The following is a 25,491-nucleotide window of genomic DNA, read 5'->3' as shown; positions in this document are numbered from 1 at the left end:
CCTGAGCATGAACGAACGGGGAGAGTGACATCTGCTCAGCTTGACCAAACCCACCCAGCTCCTTGCAGGCTGCTGCCCAAGGGCCTTGTGCTAAGAAGCTGCCTTCGGGCGTCTTTCAGGGCCCACCTTAGCTCTGAGGCTGGATGGCTGCCAGCCTGGGGGCAGAAAGTGGGCAAGGGAGGAACCCTCGCTCCTGGACAGGGGTGAAGAGAGAGGGGAGCTTGGGGTGGAAGGATGGGCTGTGGAACACAGACACCGTTTCCCCTTAGGCTAAAGCCTGAGGCCAGTGGCCACTGTTGTAGTGTCCTTAGTGGGTCAGTCAAGTGGAAAGGAATGAGCCGAGCTTGTATTTACAGCTCTAAGCCCAGAGCTGACTGATTCGACGAGGACCTGATTAAAGCAGAATCCCTTCCTCAGAGACACAAGAAGAATTAGTCACGGGAATGAAAGTGTGAGGGAGTTGTATTTAGTGGCATTGCTCACTTTTTCCACTTCTGTGGACATGAACCAAGCTGCGCCTTCATTGTCAAGTGATGGAGTTGGTCTCCGATGCCAAGCCCGGCTCCTAACTGGAGAGGTGCGTGTGAGGAGTGCTGGGCCGAACGTGGAGCTGCCGACGCCCAGGAAGCCCTGGTGAAGCAGGGTGAAGCGCCCTTGCAACTAAGGAGGGAAGAACCGTGAACAAATTATTAGGGCTCCTTGTGTACTTGTCTTATAAACAGAAATCATCTGTGGTCTTCCCCGAGGTCTCCTAAGTTTATTGGAGCCTTTATTGCCTCTGAGAGAGAGAGAAAGTGCCGCATTTCACCTGCATGTGAATTGTAAATGTCACTGGCTTATGTATCCTGAACCCCCGTCACCCAGAACTGCCATGAAGAGGTTCCCCAGAGGGCACAGAGTCTGACCTGAGCTGCTACCCAAGGATCCTTCACGGCACAACCTCAAAGAGGACATTTCCATATAAGAAAGAATAATATACACTTAGGAAAACAAAGTAAAAGTAGCAAAAGGAAGAAAAGAAAAAACAGCCATAATTTCACCACCCGGACCTTAATAAATGGGCTTCCAGACTTGTTTCCCTGCCCATATTTCTTTTTTATGAAAATGTGATCATGCTCTTTTTCAGCCTGCTTTTTTTCACCTAAGTGTATAATGTGAACATCTTTCCACATCGATATTCATATTTGTGTGTTATTTTGATGACGGCATAGACGCGTATGATTATACCCTTACTGATTTTTCATCATTCCCTATTGTTGGACGTTTGGGTCGTTTCTGTTCTCGGTATTACAGGCAGTGGCAGAACCAGCACCTTTGCTGACATTTATGATCGTCTTCTTTAGTGATAGACCCCCAGAAGTGGGCTTGCTGCCTGATTGCCCCTCTAAAAGCTCCTCTCCCCAGCCGTGGGTGAGGGTATGAGGTGGGCCTTTCCTAGTAGGTCTGCGAGCTGTTTTGCAGCTGCCCGGCTGTGCCACCCTGCCCTCACTCGATGTGCCCCTTCTCTCCCCATGGGGCTGTGCAGTCACTGTTCCTGAGGCCTGCCACGTGTGGCCCTCCAGCTCTGCTGCTCAGCCCCCACCCTCTTGCTCCGCAGGCTCTCGGCGGGCATCATCCATCGCAGCCTCCCGGCTGGAGGAGGCCATGTCAGAGCTGACCATGCCCAGCTCAGTCCTGAAGCAGGGCCCCATGCAGCTGTGGACCACGCTGGAACAGATCTGGCTCCAGGCTGGTGAGTGGCCCCGGCCCCAGTGACACCCACTCTCAGAGCTGTGCCCTGTCCTGGAGAAGGGAGTGTGGGGATGTGGGGAGCCCTGACAAGGCTCACACAGGCTATGGTACTCATGGAAAGGTCTGGTGATCAAGAACCTGTAGCTCCAGTTCCAGTTGTTTCTTCTTTGCTTGGCCTGGGAAAAGTCACTTAATCTGTCTGGCTGTGGGTTTCCTTCTCCACCAAATGGGAATAGTCCCTGCCTGCCCACCTGGGAGAGGCTCCATGGCAGCCAGTACAAATGTGAGAGGATTTGAGGAAAGGCCATACAGATGGATAGTCTTCTTAGTCTCAAAAACAAGCCCCAACACTTCTTTTTGCCCACCTTCTCCTGAGTAAAACTAGTTCAGACTCAAACCCCAGAGAGCTCACGGACTAACTAGAAAAGAGGTGAGGTATGGCGGCCTCCAGGAAACTGAGGTCAGGTGGGAGAGTTCATGGAAAGCAGAGGACTAGTAACACTGAGGTTGCCATTCAGGTGACAATCCCTCTTGATAGTAATTGGCACCATTGCCACGTGGAGTTTGAGGGAGTTAGTGTTGGGGAGGCAGGCAGCTTCAGAGTCTCACAGAGCTCGGTTCTAATGCCAGCTCACTACTGCCCGTCCTGATCTAACACGAGTAAGGTGGGTAAAGCTGTTAGCGCAGTGTGGGTCGTATAGAAGGTGCTCGGTCAGTGGTGCTCGGCTCTGTCCTGTCCACTGTAATCGTGGTGGTGGTAATGGCAGCGTAGCTCCACCAATAGTGAATGTCCTCGATGCTCTGCTAAGGAGAACCAAGAAGTGACTCACTGGAGTGGTTGAAAATTTAATCTGACGGTGGTGTGAGAGGTGGATTAGAGTGAAAAGAGAGAGCGTATCAAGGCCGATGATGTGCCTGAATGAGATAAAATGGCGGCAGGAAAAGAAGAGAGAGGAAGGCGATAGAATGAATGGAATCCTAAAAATGCTCCAGGCCAGCATGCCCTGTGATGGAGAACTGCCCAGTGAAACTCCTCACCTTTTTCTGATGGCCCTCCTACCTGCCCCCTCTCTCCCAAGGGGATGGTGCCAGTAGCCCCCAAGGGGAGATGAAGAAGAGACCAAAAGTAGATACTCAGTTCCTGGGACATGTGAATTTTGCAAGTCAGAGTAGGAATGTGCTTAACTGGGAATCTAAGGTTTCCCGCTTCATGGATTTCACATATGGACACATTAGTATGCAGTATGCCCCTGCTCTCTCCACCTAGGTTCTGAATCTGGGGGAAAAAAATTGGACCAGGATTCACAGAAAGCCTAGACAGGGAAGCATTTTAATAATGCACACATTGCCCCAGTTAGCGTATCAGGGTCCCTTAGGATGCTAAGGATGTGAGGGGGGGCTGTACTCTGCAGCCAGCTGTTGCATCTTAAATAAGAAGAGGAATGTTGAAAAATCCAGAGGAATAATAAACTAGGCCTCCTCTTAGGGAAAGATTCCCCTGTCTTCTTCCAAGATATGGAGCCATAATGGCTCCCGAGGGCCTCCTGGGGCCCCAGCCCCGACATGTGCCTTGGGTAGAAAGCTACACCCACACTAGGGGCTTCACCAATTTCAAGGACTATGTCAGAAGCACAGGGATCAAATTCCGGACTTGTGAGCTGCCTGCTCTGGAGTTCCCAGAGCCTTTTGTTTTAATGATATGCCCTGTTTACTACCAACAGCAAAGGAAAACGTGTTCGCATTTCACAAGGTGCTTGCATTTCTCAGTTATGCCACTTTATGCTAGCGATGCTAATCTGTTCTGGTAACTCCAAGGAAGGTTAAAGGCCTTCCTGAAGCCTGTGATTAGACTTGAGGATAGCGATATAAACACACACCCTTCAATAATTTGCACATCAGCTTTCTTTGGAAATTATCCTAGGTATTCAGCTCACAGAGAACTCTGAGAACAGAATCTGAATGGTTTGAATATGCTGCCAGCTAAGGATTGGGCAGTGTGGCATTAGGAGACCGGTTTGGGTGTGTGTGACCAATCCAGAATAGCAGTGGCTTCTACAAGGTACACACTTCGATTTTCCCATGTAACAATTCAGAGATAACAGCCTTGACTGGGGTGACAGCTCTGGTCTCCTGGTCCAGGGACCCAGGTTCCTTCCATTTTATTGGCTCTGCTCTCCCAGGGGTGTCACTTTCGTCCCTGTGATCCAAGATGGCTGTCCACCACCTTCACAGTCCAAGGCATAACTAGGAAGAATGGGAGAGGGGAACACCCCCTCCCTATAAGAATATATCCTGGAATTTGCACACATCACTGCCCCTCACAATCCATTGGCCAGAACTTAGTCACATGACCACACCTACCTGCAAAGGACTCTGGGAAATGTCATGATTCTGGGTGTCCAATGCCCTATTAAAAATCAGGGGATCTGTCATTATAGAAGAAAGGGGGAATAGACTGGTGGATAGCTGCCACAGCCAGAAAGGGAAGGGGGAAGTTGTCCTAGGTCTTTCATTCTGGTCATGGGAGGATTCTGGAGCAATCTCCACACCATGAGCCCTCTCCCCAACCCTGGCAACCATCATCACCAGCAAGCAAGTACTGAGTACCTAATTATTGAATGAAGGGCTGCTGGGAGCAGATCACCAAGGCAATAACTTCTCCCTCACCCCCGCCCCGCCACCTGACCCAGGCTAAGAGTATTGTCATCAGCACCCCCACCCACCCAGCCCACCTAATGATTCCACCAGCTGCAGCACATTTGCAGGAAAGGGAAATTTTCCCCCTTTATCATTTTGAAATGACCTAATCCCCCTGGTTTGGTCCAAGATAAATTGCATCCCAGTCTGTTTGGGCAGTAAGTTCCAACATTAACCCACTCTTAGGTTGGGAAATGTTGTATCCTTCCTCTCCCAACTCTTGTCCTCCTCCCCTCCCCTCCCCAAGCCTCCTTCCTTTCCAGTCTGGTGTGAGAGGCCTCACGCAGGGTTTCCGCTTGAGAGATGAGCTTCAGGGATTTTGCCTCTTTGGCAGCAGGTCTGTGTGAGAATGGGAGGGGTGTCAGGCCCCATAGATGCTCCAGGGTCCTGAGTGTTGAGAGGTGCTTTCCGGAAGAGAAGATGGCCCACCCTTCTCTTTCACTGCAGCTCGTGTCTCAGAGCTAACAGTGTGCTGGAGAGAGGATGTCAGGAGAGTTTCCCTGCCCTGGAGGTCCAGGGGTCCCAGGGGCTATGGGCTTTCGTGGCTCGGGGGCAATTGGCCTGAGTCTCGCCTCCCAAGTGGCAGACTGACACTGTCTCACCTGGTGCCCTGGCTGGTGTGGTGGGACTAGCGTGGGCAGCCAGAGCTATGTCTAAAGGTCGTATTTATGATAAAATCATAGTCAAGGGAGAAGCTGTCTCACCCGTGGTCCTACACGCTCCTTTCAGTCTTTCCCTCGTTGCTCCTCATTCCCTTCCTCATCTTCCTTCCCGCTTCCCCTTTTCCCCGCTCCCCACCCTTCTCCCTCCTGCTTTCTTCCCATGTCCTCTCTTCCCTTACTCTGGCTTTTTCTCCCTCCCTCCTCTCTGCTCAGCACCCCCTCCTCCCAGGGTCCTGAGTTAGTGAGGAGAGCGCTCCCTCCAGGACAAGTGGGAGTCCAGGCCCCGTAGCCTCCATCACCTTGTGGCCTGAGGCAAACTGGGCCCCTCTGAGGGCCTCAGACCAACCCTAAAATTCCCCTTAGACCTATGGATTCCCTGTATCTCTCCTGGTCTTTCTCCCTTCTGGCCCCCTGGTCTCTCTCATTCCTCTCTCACCCTCCCCCCAAGCCTTCCTTCTGCTTTATTCTGGGTGTCCATATGTCCGGAGAGTCTGCTCCACGAGGAGGATGCTGATTTCCTTTAGGGAGCAGTTTTGGTGACCACCCTGGGGTTCAAGGCCAGCTAAGGTGGATTCCTTTTAGGGCATAACCTTAACTTCTCTCCTGCCTTGGGGGTCCTGTGCCTTTTAGCCCAGTTGGCACCCCTCCTTTCTGAGGTCTCACTGAGGGTCTCTAGGAAGCACATCTCACGTGGGGAGGCCCCTAAAAGGCCTTAGGCGTGGCCCTGGGCCCTCCCTACCCCTGTTCCTCAGCTCAGGACCAGCTGGAAGGCAAGGCCCTGCCTGCAAATAGCCCATGAAGAGTGAGTCCATCCCCCAGCCTGGTGGGGGTGCTGGGCATTGGCAGGAATGGCAGGAAAACTGGAACCAGCTCTGGGTGCAGGGTCAGATCAGGATGCCTCAGAAAAAATAATAAAAGGGACTGTTGCAAAGCTCCAGGGAACAGATGTTTTCCATTTGGACACTGTGAGAGAAAGCACAGAGCGGGGTGGGTGGAGAGAGATGGAGGGAGGAGGAAGAAAAGCGAGACAGACTGGCAAGAGAGGAGGTCAAGTAGGCAGAGAGGAAGATGAGAGAAGTGGGAAGATCACAAGGGAGAGAGAGAGAGTAAAGGAGCCCAGGGGATCAGAGAGGGGCCCACACTGAGGGGACAGCAAGGCCCCTTTGCTGGGGTGATGACCTCGACTGTGGGCATTCAGGGAAAATCGAGTAGCAGAGAGTGCTCGTTCTGCCCTGGCCAGGGGAGGCCAGGATGGGTATGGGCACCTCGGACCCGGCAGCCAGAGCAGGAGCTAGAGGATCAGGGCAGCGGGCAGGCATGGTGCCATGTGGCTTCTGCTGCCGCCGAGGCAGCCGTCTGGGGCACCATGTTTGGTAAAACAACTGCACAGGGATGCTGAAGCTAGGAAGAAGGGGTACATTGCAGCCCCCAGACCTATGGGCCTGTCTGCAGGTCAGAGGCCCCACCCTGGAGGCCGGACCTGCCAGGGGCTGTCTGCCAGGCGGCAGGAGCCCTCGAGAGACCTCCCGTCTCTGGCTCTGTTCTGTGTCGTCTGGTTTCCTGCCTAACTGGTAATGAAATCCGTCGGAGCAAAGCAGCCCTACCTATTTTTCAGGGCATGTCCTCTGGTGTATGGCCAGCGCAACAAGGCCCAGGGCCCCAAGGAAGGCGGGAGGTGGGGATCCCTGTAATTGAAGTCTGTTGATGTGAAGGCACTGTGAGGAGTCCCCAGTGCAGGGACCAGGGACAGCCTCCAGAGATGGGGCTCAGGAGACAGGGCAGCAAGTTGTAAACAGCTTAATGAGCCAGGCCAGGACCAGGTGGGCAGGTGGGCCAGGCCTGGGGCGGGTCTGCTGGGCCAGGACCTAGGGGAGTGGAGAGCCTAGCCTCTGAGCTGAGCTCCTGGCGATGGAGGAAGCAGCTACGAGGGCTGGTGCAGGACAGGCCTCCCCACCCACCAACACTCGCACCACCCTCTTCCTTCTGCTTCTCCCCTCTCCTCTGTGACCCTGGGGAGTTCTGCCACGTTGGAACCTGGCCCTCCAGGTCAGCCCAGCCTCCCTTCTCCTCTTTGCCAGTCCAAGTGCCCCTGTGCCTTCAGGCCCCAGCTCAAATGCCACCGCCCCCAGGAACCCTTCTTTGACCACACCAGCACAGCTGACCTGACCCCTTCTGAGTGCCCAGAACACTCAGAGTTGCACTTGTCACTCCACTGCCCTGGGTCACTCCAGTGGTTTGGTGGCTTAGCTGCCCCACTTCCCCCCACCTCTGCTCTTTCTCCTTCTCGTGGGAGGGCCAGGCACACAGCCAGTACTCGATAGTTGCACATTTCACACTCAGTTACGGAGGCAGCCTGCTTAGAGCCTCAGGCCGCAGCTCCAGAAGGGAACCCACAGCAGAGCAGAGGAGCGCTGAGGCTGACAGAGCCAGACCCCTGCACTGGGCAGCCCTCCCTGTAAGGCCCTGGGTTTATAGCCCGCCCCTCCTGGCCTCACCTCCTGTGCTTTCTGTCTTGGGACTCACCAGTTCAGGCTGTCTCCAGGGACAAGAGCCTGCAGTTCTCTCCCTCGCCTTATCATGGGAGCCTGGCTTCTCTGTGTTTAATTCTCTGATTCTGCCAAATTCTCATCTCCACTAGAGAAAAAGAGTAGCCTCGCTCAAAAAGCCCTCTGTAGTATTTTAGGATGTGGCAAGCTACTTTGATTGCACAATGAACCTTAGGCAATGCACGCTCAGTACCCCAAGTGCTATGTGCTGCAGTCAAGGCCTTAATTAGGCCTCCTTCCTGCTTCTTGTCGGAATAGGAAGATGGGATGCCTGGGCCTGGGTTTGCCACCTCTTTCTTGGAGCTTCCTCCGGGCCCTCTGTTATCCACCCCACCACAGATCTAATCTCCAAGAGTATAACGTCGGCTCTGAGGCTTTGCTAGGAAAAGCTCTTGGCAGAGTCACAAGCCAGGCTCTGCTTGCCCTTCTGTGCTCCCATCAGTGTGTGGGCAGCAGCTGCGGAGGGGGCAGCCGTGCCGGGGCTGCCGTGAGAGGAAGGCTGAGCGGGCCGCGAGGCCAAGCTGCAACCCCAAGCCGCGTTTCTAAAAGTGCCTGCTGTGGGCGTGTACCTGCAGAGCGTGTGTTTGAAATGTGCATGTATGTGGGCTCGCCTGAGATTGGAGAAACTGCCCGTTTCCACTGATCTGGGGGAAGAAGGCAAACCAGTTGTGGGGCAGATCCTTTCCTGCCTGCTGGCCGAAGGGCGTGTGCGTCCCCTGTTCCCCTCATGCATGCGTGTGGCCGAAAGTGCTGGGCTGTGGAAGGAGACTGGGAGCCCTGCCTTGCCCCTTCCCACTGAGGGTCTGGGTGAGGTCCTCCCTCACTCAGCCTAGTTTGTCAGTGTGGGGCGCAGGAGAGCACCTGCCTCCCTCCCAGACTTCTGGGAGGATTAAATGAGAGGAGATGCTTCGCAGAGTTGGGCCGGGGCCCACAGTCAGCACTCAATAGTGCGGGCGGTTTTATAGCTGTTACCCACACTCCTGCATGTGAGCCCCACTCTGCCCCTTCACATGTGCTCCCTGGGCCTCTCTTCTCATCCTCCCACTCCATCCTTGGCAGGACCACCTGGCTGTCCCCCAGCCCTGCGCACACTCCCGCCTCGTCCTGACCATGCGGGTGGTTAGCTCTCAGTCAGCTTCCCTCCCCGGAGCCGGAGAGCCTTGAGGAGGGCCTCCACGTCTGCTCCCACTCCCTACCCCCAGACACATGGGAACAAGTGAAGTGAGGGGGCACTGAGAGAGTCACCTGAGCACTCGTGTCCCACTGCCAAGCTCTGAGGTCAGACAGCCTGATGCAAACCCTGGCTCCACAACTCACTTAGCCTGTGTCCTTAGGCCAGTTCCTTACCCTCTCTGTGTCCTGGTTTCCTCCCTGAAGCGAGATCCTAAAAGTGCTCGTTCTGAGGGTCTTGTGAGCGTTGGCTGAGACTGTCTGTGTGGAGCCCCTAGCAGGGTGCCTGGCACAGAGTGAGCACTGAGAAACCGTTACCTGGTGTTATCACCGCACCCCAGAGCGAGCCTGTCCTGTGCTGTGATTCAGTGGGATGGTTTCCATCACCTAAGACTGGTTCCTGAACTCTGGGGGCTGATGGTTGGATGCGGGGAGCGGGCCGCCGCCTCTGACTTTTCCCCACTCACCTCCCACTGCCCTTCTGGTTTCGCAGCTGAGCTGTTCATGGAGCAGCAGCACCTCAAGGAAGCAGGGTTCTGCATCCAGGAGGCAGCGGGCCTCTTCCCCACCTCACACTCGGTTCTCTACATGCGCGGCCGGCTGGCCGAGGTGAAGGGCAGCTTGGAAGAAGCCAAGCAGCTGTACAAGGAGGCGCTCACGGTGAACCCTGATGGCGTGCGCATCATGCACAGCTTGGTGAGTCAGCCCTGCACCCCCCACAAAACACCTCAGGGCGTTTGCTCGCCCATCGCCCCCCTCCACTGCCTGCAGGTGTCTTGCTGCCACTGTTCCCTGGTATTTGGAGGGAGATGGCTTCCTCCCTGCTCTAATGGGAGAGACAGCTCTCTTTCTTGTAGAGGCAGGCCACGCCCCTTCAATCAGAGCCTTCCTGCGTTGATGGAAAAATCTAGCCGGGTTGGTTAATATCTTCCGTGACTTCCTTCCTGCTGTTCGGTTCTGTAAGGCAGTCTAGCCCCAAAGGGCTTTCATTGTTACTCAACAAGTCCTCACCCTGGATACCGAGGCAGATACCAAAATGCTCTTCTTTCTGGGGGTCACCACACCCTCGCTGATCACTGTGCTGCCTCCCCCATTTCAGAGGAGCTCCATGCCTTCTTGGTGGGATTCAGGGGCTGTCCTGGGATGGGCTATCATGTTAGGCCCCACTCGAGCACACATTGAGAATGGCCCCAGGGTGGTGAGAGGAGCCTCCAATCCTAGGACGTGGAGATCAGGACTCGGGGGCCCAGGGCTCAGTGACCTTCGTGTTGGAAGGTTCAGAGGCTGGGAGCAGGATGCTGGTGCCCTCATCCTGGCCTTGCCATTCTCTTCCTGAGTGGTCACAGGCAAGTCAGCCACCTTCTTGGAACCCCAGTCTTGCTTCTCTGTGCAGTGGGGATTCTCTGGTCCAGGAAACATTTATTGAGGACCATCTGTGATGGGTGGTATAGTCGACTCTAGGGATAACTGTTTCTTCCCTGCCTTCTTTAGCTGCTTTCAGAGAGCAGGTGTCAGGATAAATGGAATGGTCTGAGCGTGTAGAGGCCTGCATATGCACAGTGGGTTTTGAAGTATAATTTAGGAGGCCACAGTTAGTGACACAGTCTTCCCCTGCTGGGGTCCGGGTTCCACCTCAGACATCCCCCTTTGAGAGCTCTCTGAGGGCAACGGCCATGAGGGATCACTGACGTCTGCCACATGGAGAACACAGAAGGATCAGGAGAATGGCTCCAGTATAACTCTTAGAAAAACAGTATAACTCTTAGAATAGTCTAAGCACAAACTCAGGAATCAGCTGGTGGTGTTGCCAAGAAAATGGAAACATCATGGGGGAGGAACTGGACCAGGTCATCTGTATAAGGACCTTTCCAACTCCAAGAGGCCTTGAAAACAGATTAGAACAGAGACTCCCAGCTCAGCTATCATTCCCACTGCCCTAAGTTCTTACAGGATTTCTAGCTCAGGCCCATGTGAATGTTCAGCGTCGGTTGAAGGAAGCTGGCACAGCCGCATCATACATGTTCCCCTTACACAGTTCCCCATTGCCTTCTGTCTGCCCAGCGAATGTTTGCTTTTTGCAAGGCACATCCTCCTTCCTCCTGCAATTCAGACATTAGCTCCTCTGATAAATGCCTCCCCGGAGGTTACATCCAGAAACTCGATTAAGGAGGTGGGAGGGAGGATGTGGGCTCTGTCATTAGGCCTGCAGCCAGCAGAGATGTCTGCCTTCCACTGCGCTCACGGATATGAGCCTGCTGTCTCAGTCCCTAAAACCCGATGAAATCCAATAACGAGTACAATTTTGAAGTAACAGTGTACCATTTTTCATTTATATTTATTATTGTTTGTAGCTATTTTCCTGAAATTGAGGCAGTTTCCAAGGGTGGGTTTCCATGGTAACTGAATAGCTGTCCAGAGTGACTCCCTACAGATGTTTCTGAAATGGTCCCTTTTCTCTTCCTGGGGTGCCTTGCTGATTTGATGAAATTGGAGCAGGTCGGAGCCAGGCCTTCCCACTGTTCGAGTTACAGGCAAGCAGAGGGACGGTCGGCTCCAGCGTGGGCAGCCCATCCCCTTTCCACACACTCTGCTCCTGCCAGCATCTCACACATAGGCATAAACAATAGCAAATTTCAAGCCTGGGGAGAATTTACTAAGCACTTTTCCCAAAAACACACGAACACTTTGGCGTGTTGATCTTCAGCGTTCCCTGATCTAAGTGGCTTGCTTGTCCTGGCCTCAGACTCAGGACATCTGGGATCTAATCCTGGCTCTGGCGCTAATTCACTCGGGTGACTTAGGAAAAGACACGCTTAACTTCCACACTCCTGATGTCTCCTTTTGTAAATGAATAGTAGTCTTCATCATTCCTGGACCGGTGTTCTCATCAAATGAGATGATGCATGTGAAAGTGCTTCTGCAAGTCTGCAATGCAATATCAGAGAAGGCAAAGCACAGCATATATGCCACCACTCTCCAGTCCCTCACCCATGATAGACATTGCTAATCAGTCACAGCACTTTTTCCCACTCAGCACAGATGTGACCTTGGGATCTTTTTCACCATAGTACAACATGATGGGACCCACTACCTGTCAGTCTAGGTCAGCTTGACATTTATGTAAGGGATTCATTGTGAAAATAGTCGGTCGAGAATGAGAGAGATACATTAGACACATTAGTTGTCTCAGCCCTTGTGAACTCTGGAGGTTGGTGCATCCTTAGAGAATTATCCAGAGAAATGAACATGGAGGGGAACTGGTATCCCCCCATAGAGTCATTGCCAAGGCAGGTTCCCAGGAAGGACGTCCTGGCCTTACCACACCACTGTGTCTCTATGAGGACATCGCCTCTGATAGATACAGGGGGAAGGAGAGGCACGCCTCTCCTGAGAGCACTGGGCTGGAAGAGCACTGGGTCCCTCTGAGCACTCTGCGGTCGTGGTTGAGTCCCACTCTCTGAGGTCTAGAAGGAGGAGGTGGAGATACACTCAGTGAGCTGTGTGGGTGCCAGGTTCAGCCCTACAGTCCTTAGGGTGGGATCGTCAAACACCAGGAGGCTGACGTGGGGGCCTCTTTCTGGGCTGTGTACATGGGACAGGAGATTTGGGGACAGGCTGGAGAGAGCCTCTGGGAGTAGAAGGCTGTTGCTTTCAGGAGCCAGAGTTCAGGCATTTCCAGGAATATGAACTTTGGCCCAGAAGCAGGTTCTCTACTCTCCCCATCCTGCTGCCCTCCCTGCCCTGGATGTGACAGGAGACGTTTCCATGGTTCTGGCTCCACCCTGGGCTCAGCTTAGGGTTTTCCACCCAGGTCAGGCAGGAAAGAGACGCCCCTTTGGCGGTGCTCTGCCAGGGAAGAGTCTCGACCGTGCCCACAGCAGTGTGCCAGAGGAGTCTGTGCCGTCAGGCTCTGGTCCTGCAGGCTGCCACCTCCACCAGTCTCAAAGATGGCCAGGTCACTTCAGGAGACTGCCAGGTTTGGGAAGGAAAAGGCCTGCTCTCTGCAGATGGAAATTCCCAATGAAATCTCAGGAGCAGGTCCTGACAGTCTCTGCCAACTTGGTCTCAGCCTCCCCTCCAGGTAGCTGGAGACCCCGCTCACTCAGCCTGGGTGTGCAGAGTTTAATTTACTGGCAGAAGAATCTAGTTAAGAAGGGGAAGCCTGAACTTTACCTCCTGCCCCTGAGGAAACATGAGAAAGGAAGCAGGCTTCCCAAGATCAGCAGAGGAGTTGGCCCCCCGGTGACACTGCTTTTCAGAGAGGGCTTGGCCGAGAAGGGAGCTCAGGCAGCCTGCACCCATCTCTCTGAACCTGTCTCTGCCCTGCCACCTCCCAGGAGCCCCTCTGCCCTTTGAGGGAGCAGGGATGCCTGGGGAAGGCAAGGAGCCCTGGGGGGACATCAAGGAGCCCTTGATGGAGTGTCAAGTCACTGAGACCCCTCCCAAGAAGGGGGTTCCTTTGAGGTCACCTGAGCTTAGTGGTGGGAGTGTCACTAGTCCTGGCCACAGACTGACTCACTCTCCCTGCCCTCCGCTTGGCTGAGCTGGGAGTATGGATGCTTTAGTGCAGCCTTTCTCACTGCAGAAGACAGTTTGAAAGCCTCAGCCCTGGGTGGGCAGGTGTGCCTGCATCCCTGCCACCTGTGTTTGTGGGTGGCACCCCGCCCTCCTCTCCCAGGGGCACACTCTCGGGGTAGGGCTTCCTGGCCCTTCTCTGGCCAACTTCCCTGCTCCTCACTGGTCCCTGCCCCTGGTCATGCTTTCTTCTTGCGACAGAGCTCCAGGCTCCTGCTGGCCCATCCCCCAGAACCCTTTCCTCCTCGGGCTCCCCAGCAGCAGGGGAGACAGTCCTGCATGAGCTTTGGCTCCTGTGACGTAATTCCCCGGGATGGAATTTCTGAAGCAGTTGTGACCACGTGACCTGGCCCCCTTCTCTCTCCATGTGCCCTTGGAAAGACAGGAAGATACCATTTCTATCACCATTGCCCTCTGATGAGAGCGTGACGATGAATATTCCCTGCCTTAGTTTCCTCTCGCTTCAGCGTGGAGCCGGCTGTCTCGTTCTTTAAGTGGGTTTGGGGGATCAAGGGCACAACCAGGGTGTGCAGCTACCCCCGGATGGCCCCAGAGCCTCTCGCCCCCCTCCCCAGGCTGGAGCCTGCTGCAGCTCATCTGAAGTCCCCAGAAGCTCCCCACCACCATCCCCGCCCCTCCCGGCCCTGAGGTGCTGGGTGGGGCCTTTTGCAGGTGCTCCAGGAACCCAACAGAAGGCTCTGCTCTCTGAGGCCAAAGAGGTGAACTCTGGCTGCACAGAGCTTCCCCCCTTCCCCTCCCCTGGCTGGCCGCATCCTCAGTCCTGGAGGGCAGGACGGGACAGGGGACACACCTAAGATAGACAACCAGCCCTACCAGCCCTCAAGTTTATGGGGGCACTAGGAGATTACTTACCCTCACTAGCTCAGTTTTCTATCAAATGGGGATAATAATTCAGGCCCTTGTGACCTCAAGGGGTAGTTTTAGGGCTCAGATGAGCTGAGAGCTGTGAAAAGATAAGTCAACCTCGGGCATTTTTGTCACCATTCATGTGGAAGACTTGGTGGCAAGTGGCCTGAGCCCCACCTTTGACTAGGCTGCTTGACCTTGCTGCTGTGGGGCGAGCGTCCTTGGCCCAAATGTCTTTGTGCTGCCGGGTGGCCCATGGTGCCAGCAGGGTGCTGAGAAGGCAGGGAGGGGGTGTGGGCAGGGACCAGGGACCTCAGAGCTGCCTTTGGGATTGCCTCTGGGGCTGGTTGGCTGGGGTGGTTTTTAAGCCCCCGCTATCAGAGCCTGGAGGCTGGAGCACAGCCTTTGAGACTGACTGACCTGGGCTTGAGTCCCACTTTGCCTACACTCGCTGTTTAACTTTGGCCGGCTTCCTCCACCTCTCAGAACTTCAGTCTCTTTGTCTATAAAATGGGAATCACAATGGCAAGTCCTGAGGGCTCTCATTAGTATTAGGTTAAATAATTCTGAAAGGTGACAGCCCCGTCGTTGGGGTTACTTTTTTCATTCTGAAGTGCATCTCCCAGGCCAGGTTCAGACGCTCTTGGTCTGAGCCCCAGACTCTCTGTAGCGGAGCCACTCGGTCCACACTGAGCCACCAGGCCACTCTGGCCAAGACACAGACATGCAGTACATGGGCCCCAACTGCCCTGTGGCTGGGACAGGAGCATGCACAGTGCAGGCCCGGCTGCCCTTAGCTGAGAGCCGTAGGCTGGTGTACCGGCTCCTGAAGTCCATAGCAACCCTGATGAGGAAGTGGACGGGAGTTTTCTGTCTGCCTGTCATAGAATCAGATCAGAACCAGACTTAAGCACTGTGGGCTTAATGTAGCCCCAGAATCGATGGTCTGAAAGACTCACCGTGTCTGGAGCGTGCAGCAGGGTCCAGCCCTTTCCGCTTTGTTCAGGAGGCCAGCACAACCCCCCAAAACAGGCCATCACCACTCTCTCAGGCTCTGCCTCCTGCTCAGCGTGGGGGAGCTTCTGCCATGGGACCCCTCCTCACTGCCCATCATGGGGTGTTCACTTCTAGACCTCAGGTCCAGAGGCCTCCCTACAGCCTCCTGACCTAGCCCTGGGGGCTGCGCCATGCTCCAGGGTGGGCAGAGCCCCCAGCCGGGCTGTCATGTGAAACCAGCCCAGAAAGCTAGGGGAGGAAAGGCCCAGCCCCCTGCCTAGAGGTGGGGCTGGCAAGGGAGCCCCCCAGAATGTGACTCATCCTCTCGTCAAGCCAGTGCTTACCCGTGAGCCTGGCCTGTGGTCCTCTGAAGACAGACAGCCCCCACCCCAGCCCAGAGGCTCACTGGTGTCCTTCAACATCTCGCCTCTGGAGGCCCCAGGAGGAGGAAGGACAGGTGTGGGTTCTGCCACACGAGGAGCACAGCCACCTCTGCTACCCCGGAAGACCTCCCCTAGGCTGGGCTCTGAGTGAGTCTGGGAGCTCTCTCAGCAGGGGCCTTTCCTATGAGGGTCTAGGGGAGATCTGGGGGAAGCTCATCAGCCAGGCATTGGGTGGGGTCTACAAGGATCTGTGCCCCTCCCTGCAACAGGGAAGTAGGGCCTTCCTGTGGCCCTGGCTCCAGGAGGGATGTGGCGATGTGTGGCTAGGTTCTCAGCTGGAGTCGCCTCATTCCCAGTCTGGTTGGACAGGTTGAGGCTGACACACCTGGGAGAGTCTGGAATGCCCGGAGAGCCTGGGCTGGGGCTGGAATGTGGGCCTCCCTCGCAGGGCAGGGCGTGTCAAGGCTCCAGGGTGGGTGAAGGGAGGGAGCCTTGCTGTGGAGCAGCCTCAGAGGTGGCCCCACCATGGGCTCCTCCCTGCAGCCCCCTGGTCCCCAAGCAGGGGACTCCAGGGACCAAGAGGCTCCAGCAGCCTCCAGCTGATTCCCAGCTTCCCAGCTGGAAAGGCTGTTACAGAATCCCAGGAATGTGCCTTGAGCTCAGAAAGAAAATTCCCAAAATAACTTCTATAAATACTTGAGGGTAGGGGCGGGGAGGGAGCTCGCAGCCTGGCCTGCAGCTGGCCCAGCACTAGGGGCTGCTTCCAGGGCAGGCCTCCCTGCAAAAGAAGAAAAAGGCACACAGAGCTGGGACCTTCCTGCTGCCTCCCCTCTGGGGGACGATGTCAGGCACTGAGTTAATGGGCTGAGATGGTGTGCGGTGGCAATTCTTCTTTGTTTTTTGTTTTTTGTGAGGAAGATCAGCCCTGAGCTGACATCCGTGCTAATCGTCCTCTTTTTGCTGAGGAGGACCGGCTCTGAGCAACATCTATTGCCAATCCGCCTCCTCTGTTTCCCCAAAGCCCCAGTAGATAGTTGTATGTCATAGTTTCACATCCTTCTAGTTGCTGTATGTGGGACGCGGCCTCAGCATGGCCGGAGAAGCCGTTTGTTGGTGCGCGCCCGGGATCCGAACCCGGGCCGCCAGTAGCGGAGCGCACGCATTTAACCGCTAAGTGCAGTGGCACTTCTGAAAATGGAAGGCAGGACCCTTCTTCCCCTTCATCCCAATCCCAACTGCAGCCCCTGACCCCATCCTGTACCTCCGCAGAGAACCTGGTCTCCTAATGGGGAGGGTCCCCTGCAGAGTCCCATACAAAGCTGAGACCACATCCCAGCTGGGCCCTGGGCCCCTCGGGCTGCCTTTGTGGCCCTAAGCAGGTCACTAAGCACACATAAGTGCCTCTGGTGTTGAGCTGCTGTCCTGTGGGGAACAGCGAAGCAGACAGGAGCCAGGGACCCTGTCCCGCTCAGCCCAGGAAGGGGCAGGGCAGGGATCACATACAAGAGCTGGCAGTAACAGAGCACAGTCCCAAGGTGACAGTGAGGCAGGAGGTGCCGTCCTCGGGGAAGGCTTCCTGTGGGAGCCAGCTCCTGGCTAGATGAGATATGGCCAGATGCTGCCTCCTCCCTGAGATCTGGGAAGGAAGGGAAGAAGAAACAGACGAAGTTGGGAATTTGGGGGACTTCCCTCAGAGCCCTGCACCTCCCTGAGCGGCTGTAGTCGACCCTGGCCCCTCTCACAGGTGCAGTGCCCGATCACCATAAGCAGCTTGTACATCACTTTCTAGTCCCTGTGGGTGGGCAGCACAGCTGTGGCGTCTCCCAGGTGAGGGTCAGAAGCTGAGAGCCACCTAGCAGGTCTGGTCTCTCTCAGTGCAGGGTGCCCCCTGGCCAGGGTAGGGAGGAGTCAACAGGGACATGTGGATGAAACTGTGTTCCCACGATCTCCCTGGAGACCTGTTCCTTGGGCAGCTGGGAGTGGGGATGCCAGGAAGGTGACAGTGGGCCCTCAGCACAGCGCTGGGCTGGGGGCACAGCAGGTGAGACCTCGCATCTTCCTGGGGCGGGCCCTGCCCAGTTGTCAAGCAGCAAACAGCTCTGAGTTGCTACCAAACATGAACGGGCTGGTGTCTCGGGCAGGTGGCAGCGGATCCTGTTACAGGCCCTGGGCCTCCAGGCCCCAGCCTGACCCCGGCCCGGTGTCTCCTTTCAGGCTCTAAGGTCAGCACCCTGGGGTGGGGGGACGTGATCCAACCCCACCCCAGACCACAGTCTTCCCCCACAGAGAGCCTTGCCCTCTAGAGAAATCAGCTGTTCCACCCCCTCCTCGCCCCCACAGGACCCTCAGCTCATCCTGGGGACACTTCCATTTGCTGTCTGCCCACCACGTGCCCCAGCTGCACAATTTCAAATTCATCATTGCAGAATCCTCACAACAGCCCACGAGGAAGGACTGTTCTGTTCCCCGGTTTACAGAGGAGGAACCTGCGGCTCAGAGAGAATGGGCCACTTGCCCATGGTCGGCACTTGTCCGTGGTGAGCTGGGATTCCAGCCCAGCAGGTCTTCTGGCTGTGGAGCCCTGGGATTTTTCGTCTACACGGAACATGCAGGGGAGCCTACTGCAGACCTTCCAGACTGAGAGTAAAACCAACATACACACACGCACGTACACACCCTCTTCAGCCCGCAGACACATCTGGCCCCTTCCCAAACACCCACACACTTCTTGAGATCAGGGGTTTTCAAACTTGTTTTTTAGCAGTTTAGCAGTTTGTTTGAGCCCTCTTTTCAAACAAAATCTCGTGTGGAAGCTCAATGTAGAAAACTTAGTGTGTAAAGGCCACTGTGGCCCCGCCCCCTTTCTGGGAGGCCCTGCTTGCCTTCCCCCTCTGTCCTCTGTCGCTCCCCCGTGGGCAGCACTCACAGGGCTCAAACCTTCCATTTTTGGTGCTTAATTTTGGTGTCTGGCTGCCTGTCGTCTCGCCTTCCTTCCCTCCTCCCTGTGGGCCTGTTCCATCGTGAGCTGATCAGGGTCCAGCTCCCAGGTCGTGCAGGCAGAACAGGTTGGCCTGGAGCCCTGCTGGCCAGACTGGGCACTGCCCTCCGGGCCTGGGCAGCCCTGAGTCAGCACTGCTCCCATCTGGCCTGAGGCTCCGCCCTGCCACGGCTCCCCTGTCCTCCGCCCCATCTGTGTGGTTCCCTGGGGACAGCTCCAGCTCCGTCTTGGGTTGAAGAAGAGGCACTGTGGCTACAACTCTCCTGTGCTTTCCTGCCCCCCTGGCCACAGGCCCGCCAGCCAGCGCCTCTGGAGCAGGGGAGGCTTTTCCTAGGGCTTCGTGAGCGCCATCTTTCACTCTTGCCTAATTGGTCGTGTTCCAGGCTCTCCGAGGACCTTATGAAATCAGGCATGTGCATCTTCCCCAGTGGGTCTCCATAGCAACAGAGAGCCTAACTCTGGGGAGCTCAGTGAGGAGGAAAATGTTCCAGCTAAAAATGTACATGGCTGTCAGTGGGCGGGCACCCGAGAGGGGGCTCAAGGCACATAGAAGGCAGCTCCCCACCCCATCCCCCGCCTGTTCGTGCTTTACCTCATGTCGTTGAAAGAGAGGAGAGCCACCTGTGCTGCCATCCCATGCCACCTTTGAGGGCTGGAACACAAATCAGTGGGACAGTGCAAAGCAGCCTTTCCGGGACCAGAGGCTGAAAGGGGGCCCTGGCCCCTCCCCTTGCTCACCACCCTGTCCCCTCACCCTTCCTGCACCCTTCCCAGCGTGGGTGGAAGAGGACATAGAAGGGACAGGGTGCCAATTTCACGTCCCAACCCCTTTTTGTGACAATTCTTGTCACTTCCTCTATCGCTCTGGCAACAGGGTTGTTGGAGCCAAACAGCAGGGCCAGGCTTCCCCGCCAACCCAGCCCATCCTCCCAGAGCCCCTCCTTTCACCCAGCATCCATCCCTGGTCCACAGACGTCCCCAGGAAGGCCGGCTGCTGATGCAGGCAAAAGAGCTGCCCGCCCCCTCCACCAGTTTGAGGTTCTCCCCTCCGATTGTTGCATCCAAAGCTGGTAGCACACATCCCGCGGTCTCACGGCGTCCCTGGGGAGAAGGGCAGCTCTGTGTGCAGCCTCAAGGCCTGGGAGTAACAGGTTGAGGTTGAGATCTCACACGTGCCAGACACCGTTCCAGTGCTTTACATATACTGACTCATGTAAACTTCACACAACCCTAGAGGTGGGTACTGTCGTCTTTCCCATTTACAGATAAGGAAACTGAGGGCCAAGAGAGTGGTGACTTGCCCGGGACCCCCCAGCTGGTAATGGGGAGAGTCAAAGCCAGGTCTGCTAACGTGAAAGGGCATCCCTTGGGGCCAGGAGGGACAGAGCTCCCACAGTGGATGATCTGGGAGGCTGGGCTGGAAGCAGGGCTGGGCAGGGACGGGTAGATTTGCATGGGTAAAGGGCACCGTCACTTGACCGTACCCAAGCCTGAGACTCAAGGCCCTCTCTGGCTGGTGGCCAAGCTGCTTCCCACTCCTTGCCCCGATGGCCAGGATGCCCCTGTCCCAGGTCGCCCTCACTAACCTCACCCTGTGCTTGCTCCCCAGGGTCTGATGCTGAGTCGGCTGGGCCACAAGAGCCTGGCCCAGAAGGTGCTGCGGGACGCCGTGGAGAGGCAGAGCACCTGTCATGAGGCGTGGCAGGGCCTGGGCGAGGTGCTGCAGGCCCAGGGCCAGAGCGAGGCCGCTGTTGACTGCTTCCTCACCGCCCTCGAGCTGGAGGCCAGCAGCCCGGTGCTGCCCTTCTCCATCATCCCCAGAGAGCTCTGACTGCCCTGTGGCAGTAGGGAACTTGGGGGGGTGGAGGGGTGGGTGTGGGGCCTCAGGGAAGTACATCTCTAGGGAACACTTATGCAGGCTGCAGCCCTAGTTCTCCTCGCCTCCCGCACCCCACCCCTGCATTCTCTCCAGGGCCAGCTGGCTCTGGGAGCTGCTCGTCTGGAGCTGGGTGGGCCAGATTTGCATCAAAAGCAAATCCCTTGCTCCTTGGGATTTAGACAGACATCATGGCATTTATGAGGAAGGAGGTAGCTGGGAGCCCACATCAGCATGAGGCCCCTCCCCAGAGAATATGTGCATCCTCTCAATGTGCAGTAAGGGTCAATGTGGCTTGGGTACCTCCTCTGCCCGTCTAGAAGCCCCTGTGCTGCACCTGCCACCCCCCTAACATCCCTGACCCTGGATTTCCTGGCCTTGTACAGGCTCTAGTCTCGAACCTCAGCTCCCTGCTCTCCAACACCAAAGATGAACCCCACCAGCTGCCCTCTGGCTGGGTCAAGAGAGTTTTCCTGGATTCCTTCCTTGGCACCTCGGGAGACAGTCTGCTTGAACCCTAAGTGACTTGGAGTCATGGTGACTGGACCTGCTCCCCGAGGGTCCCGGCAGGGGAGCCTCACAGCTGTGCTGCACCCCACCCACACCTCTGTGCCTTTGGGAGCCCCATGGCCCTGGTCACATGCCCCAGTCTGGACAGGGTTTGGGATCACTCTCAGGTGTTGTCCAGGGCGGTCAAGACTTGAAGAATCTACTGGCAAGTGGGAGGAGCATGGACCTCTGGGTCCCTTCCCAGACTTTGAGTTAGTGGATGATGCCCAGCGTTGCCCCTCTTTGCCTGATGAGGCCAGTTGGGCCCCACTGTGCTCTTCCCCTCTGCTGCCAAGTGCCTTTGGGGCCTCTGGTGTCTGGCCAGGGGCACTGAGCACCGGCCCTAACTAACCTTCCGTTTCCGCCCACCCCATCTCCCTGGAAGCGTGCCCCTGGCCCAAGCAGCCTCCTTATGCCCTAGGCCGAAGCCCCTAGGGTGGGCCTCAGGATACAAACGTGGCTGCTGGACCCAGCCCTAATACTTGCATCAACACATCATTCCTTCAGGCCTTACCTTTCTGGGCAATAGGTACAATGCAGATCCTCTATGGCTTATAATGTGCAGATGGGCAGTCTCCAGGACTGTCTCCAGTACATCTCACCACTCGCAGCCCGTTCTCACCTCAGGCTTTCTTGGGTGACCTGAGCCACTCCACCACCCCCTCCTCCTGGGGCCAAATGGGGACTGTGGTTGGAGACCCGAGGAGGAGATGGAGCCCGGCCCCTCCTCTGTGGTTGAACAAGTCTCTGTGTACATGGCACCCTTGTCTGCAGGGGTCCCAGGGGCTGATGGGTGGGTGTCTTCCTTGCTGGCTCCCCTAGCCCTGCTGCATGATGCTCTTGGAATTCTCCCCAAGAAGTCAGCCCCTCGTGGGCCTATCAGGAAATTCCTTTTTTATCTGCACTTGGGTTTTAGTTTTAAAGCTCCATCTGGTACATGTCTCATTTTAAGGTGTGTGGAAAGGTCAGGCGCGGGCTTCCCTGGTTTGTCGTAACCCAAGTCTGTTCCTCGGAGGGGAGCTATTGGGGACCCACCCTCCTGGCTGCACTGGCTCAGCGCTGCACACGCCCAGGTGCTTCCCAGGGAGAGCCCGCACCCCTGGCCTTCCCACGCCCGGCCAAGGGACATTGCGGAGGACTCTGGATCCTTCACCTCTTGGTTGAAGGATCTCTCTCTCTATGTGTATGTCTGTGTATAAATATATATATATGATAGAGATCTATTTTTATTCTGGAATCCTGTTTAAAAAAGAAAGTAAACAAGAAAAAACAAGTGCTATTGCTTTGCCTTGGAGGCCCAAAGATGTTGGTAGTCAGTTCTTGCTAATCGGAAAGGCACTAAATGCATTCCACTTGAAGCATTCCCTCGGAGGAAGCCCCAGAGGGCCTGGCCAAGTCACTGACAGTTGGCAGATAGATAGAATAAAGAGCCCCTTGAGGGGCAGCAGGTCTGAAGCAGTGTGTTCATTCAGCGGGCAGATGGCCCCGGAACAGGCCTTGGGCGAGCCGGGAGGGGAGGGGCTATTGCAGGAGGAGAGGGGCTGGAGAAGTCCTGAAGGCTATGGCCTCGGCCACACAGGTGGGGAGGAGGTGTGAAGGGGGAGGAAGGGGACTGCTGAGGAGGTTGTGATTTGAGCCAAGTGAGAGTGGATGAGAGGGTGGTGAGGTCGGCGCTGAAGCTTAGAGGTGGGTGGGAGGAGGCAGAGAGGGGTCCAGGCGGGCCTCATTCTGGCTTGCCACCTGTTCCTCAGGTGGGCCTGAGCCCCCTGCTGCTTCCAGGGCCAGACTTGTCTGGTCTGAACATCTGAACAGGAGAGACTGTCCTGCAAGCACTGCCCACGGAACACCTCCAGCACCTGGGGGAGAAGCCCAGGGGTATGGTGTGTGGGGAGGATCCAGGCCGCATCCAGAGGGGCCGCCTGCGCTGAGACGTCCATACCACTAGACTCCTGATATATGTTAGATCACATGCCCATATACGACATATGCGATAAAACGTGCATTAAAATTTTGAAGGGTGACCTAAATTTACACAGAAGTTCTAGTTTCTTCGTGTGCCTCAAGGGATCTTCTGGTGCACCCCCAGGGCTGCACCCACCCACTTGAAGACAGCTTGACTCACAGCTGGCCTAGATGGACCTTGGTGCTCCCGTGGCCTCACTGTGGCCTGGCCTCCCCCATCCCACCCTCAGCCCTATTCTCGGTTACAGTTTTGCTGTCCTAGTGCAGAAGTGTCTTTGAGTGCCCAGCTTCTCTTTTGCTGTGATACTTTGTGTAAGGAAACACATTCACAATCTTGGGTGATTTAACAATTAGTATCTGATTACTTGTCACACACACTGACCAGCTCACGGCCCCCTGGGGTGAGGATTAAAGGCCATAGGTGGTGGTACATTATTTGCCAGCCTGGGAGAAAGGTCTAGAAGGCTCATCCTACAAAGAAGAGAATGGAGGGAGGGAGGGGAGGCCTTCCTGTTCCTGACGAGCTGACCTCAAGTTGGTCAGATGTTGGAAGGTCTGGCAGTGGTGGAGATCCAGGCCTTTCCTGACCTCCCCAATTCCAAGTCTGCAGACCCCTTATTCACACACAAACCCTCGCTGGAGAGGGAGGGAGCCAGCCCTGTGTCCAACACATTGAGCCAGAACAAGGGCTGGAGTCTAGAGACGAGACTCGGGTTGCACTGTCACCCCCATGGCCCTCCAGCCCACCCGCCACTCTCCAGGACACAGCCTTTCAGTATTACTAGTGTTTATCTGCAGGCACAAATATGAATGGAATTCCAGCCATCACCACCCAGACTCCTTTCTGGTACCAAAGTGCCCATTGTTGCGTTCACATCCCCTACCCGGGCACTCAGATGTTGTCACCGTGCAAATATTTGTTGGCCTTGCTTGGGAAGCATCCAGCTAAACAAACCTCCCCCAGCCCATGCTGCCAGCTCTTGATGGCAACTCAGTCAGGGAGCCTCATGCATATGTGACCTCTGGGACCAACCCACATGGTGCTGAACCGAAGGATTCTGGAGGCTAGGGAGGTTCTGACCAGAAAGTATCCCGCTAGCCCCTGCCAGAAATTCCTTCAAATTCTCATCAAGCTCTTTCAGTTGCAAAGAACAGAGACGCACTGAAGGTGGCTCCAGGAAGAGACGATGAGGAAATCCCTGGAGCCCTAGGGCAGGAGCCGCAGTGCACAGACCTGGGGCCGAAGCAGCCACAGGTCCGTCTTCTGTGATGGAGTCAGCACCCAGCCTGAGCTTGAAGGCCCAGCTCTGCCACTGGCTGGCCCTGTGGCCTTGAGCAAGTCACCTAACCTCTCTGTACCCATCTCCTTTCTGTAAAGTAGGAAGACTACTGGAATAGTGCCTGCTTTGTGGATCGTTATGATGATTAAGTGAGAAAAACATGGAAAGAGCCTAGAACAGTGCCTGGCTCATAGTAAACACTCAGTATGTCTGCGCAATTATTTTCTCTGCTTCTGCCTGCTCCTTCCTCCTCTCCCTGCCAGGTGACTTTGCTCACTCAGGGGTGTGCTTCGCTAGGACTACGTTCACCCTGCACACCCTGGCCACTCCAGCCCCACTCCTGGCCGACCTACCACCTACACCACCGCAGCAACTCCCCTCTGAGCGTCTTAGATTCTTGGATGAGAGGATCCTATTGGTCCCACTCATTTTTTCATGGGTCACTAAGAGCAATCAGTTGTGACCAGAGGACATGGGCCTCAGGACACAAAATTTGGCTGCTTGAGCAGCAGGAGTTCTGGGTGGGCAATAACCTAGCCCTTCTAACACCTTGCATCAGCCCATCATTCCCTCAAGCCTTGTCCTCTGGGCACTGGGTACAATGCAGGTCCCTCTGGAGGAGGCAGACAGCAGAACCCACACCCCCTTGAACACCCATCCCTTCCCCTCCCTGTCATCGTCACCTTATGTTGCACCCATGGTGGGGCTCCTGTCCAGGCTCCTCTCTTAGAATGAAGATGACAATTACAATCTGACATTCTCGCTGCACTATACTATATATAAGGCACTTTACTTCTCCATGAACTCTCTCTCTGACATTGCTCCTTGGGGAGTCAACAACCTTGGGAAGTAGGTTTTATCCCCATGAAAAGTGAAGAGATCATGGTGCCTCCGCTCACAGTTACTTAGCGTATGGCAAGGCGTAAGAACCTAGGTCCTCACCCACAGAGCCAGCTCACTGGATGCTGGGAGAGAGGCAGGAAGCCCCTGTCATCACGGCAGCAGACTGACCCCTCTGCAATCAATGGACACGTGCATCACTGGAAGTCCTCTACTGGAGCGTCACAGGGGAAGATGACGGGTCCAGCGGCCCCTTGGGTGCCCCGAAGCCCTCCCCCTCTGCCGGCAACTTCACCCCACTGGCTGCAGGCTTGGGCCCCTGCCTCAGTGGAGGGGAATGTATGACGCTTAGTGCCGCC

The 25,491-nt window shown here is 55.8% G+C and overlaps 1 protein-coding gene across 3 annotated transcripts in view; it reads left to right on the top strand.

Annotated features, from left to right (window-relative positions):
- TTC7A (tetratricopeptide repeat domain 7A) overlaps positions 1-23,482 on the top strand; it is a 121,909-nt gene extending 98,427 nt beyond the window's left edge. The window contains exons 18-20 of one of the 3 annotated variants that reach the window (XM_004436677.3): positions 1,598-1,732; positions 9,300-9,502; positions 20,235-23,482. In XM_004436677.3, the coding sequence (XP_004436734.2) occupies positions 1,598-1,732; positions 9,300-9,502; positions 20,235-20,456 (560 nt within the window). In that variant the 3' untranslated portion in view covers positions 20,457-23,482. Of the gene's footprint in view, positions 1-1,597; positions 1,733-9,299; positions 9,503-18,053; positions 19,063-20,234 lie in introns of those variants that run through there. The other 2 variants (XM_087436812.1, XM_087436811.1) reach the window with 2 other exon arrangements.
- Positions 23,483-25,491: the final 2,009 nt, after the last annotated feature.

This window comes from Ceratotherium simum, chromosome 11, assembly GCF_057802395.1.
Source record: "Ceratotherium simum simum isolate JZ-2026a chromosome 11, ASM5780239v1, whole genome shotgun sequence".
Classification (NCBI taxonomy): Eukaryota; Metazoa; Chordata; class Mammalia; order Perissodactyla; family Rhinocerotidae; genus Ceratotherium; species Ceratotherium simum.
Note: the sequence above shows the minus strand (reverse complement) of the source record. Positions and strands in the feature narration are given on the sequence as shown.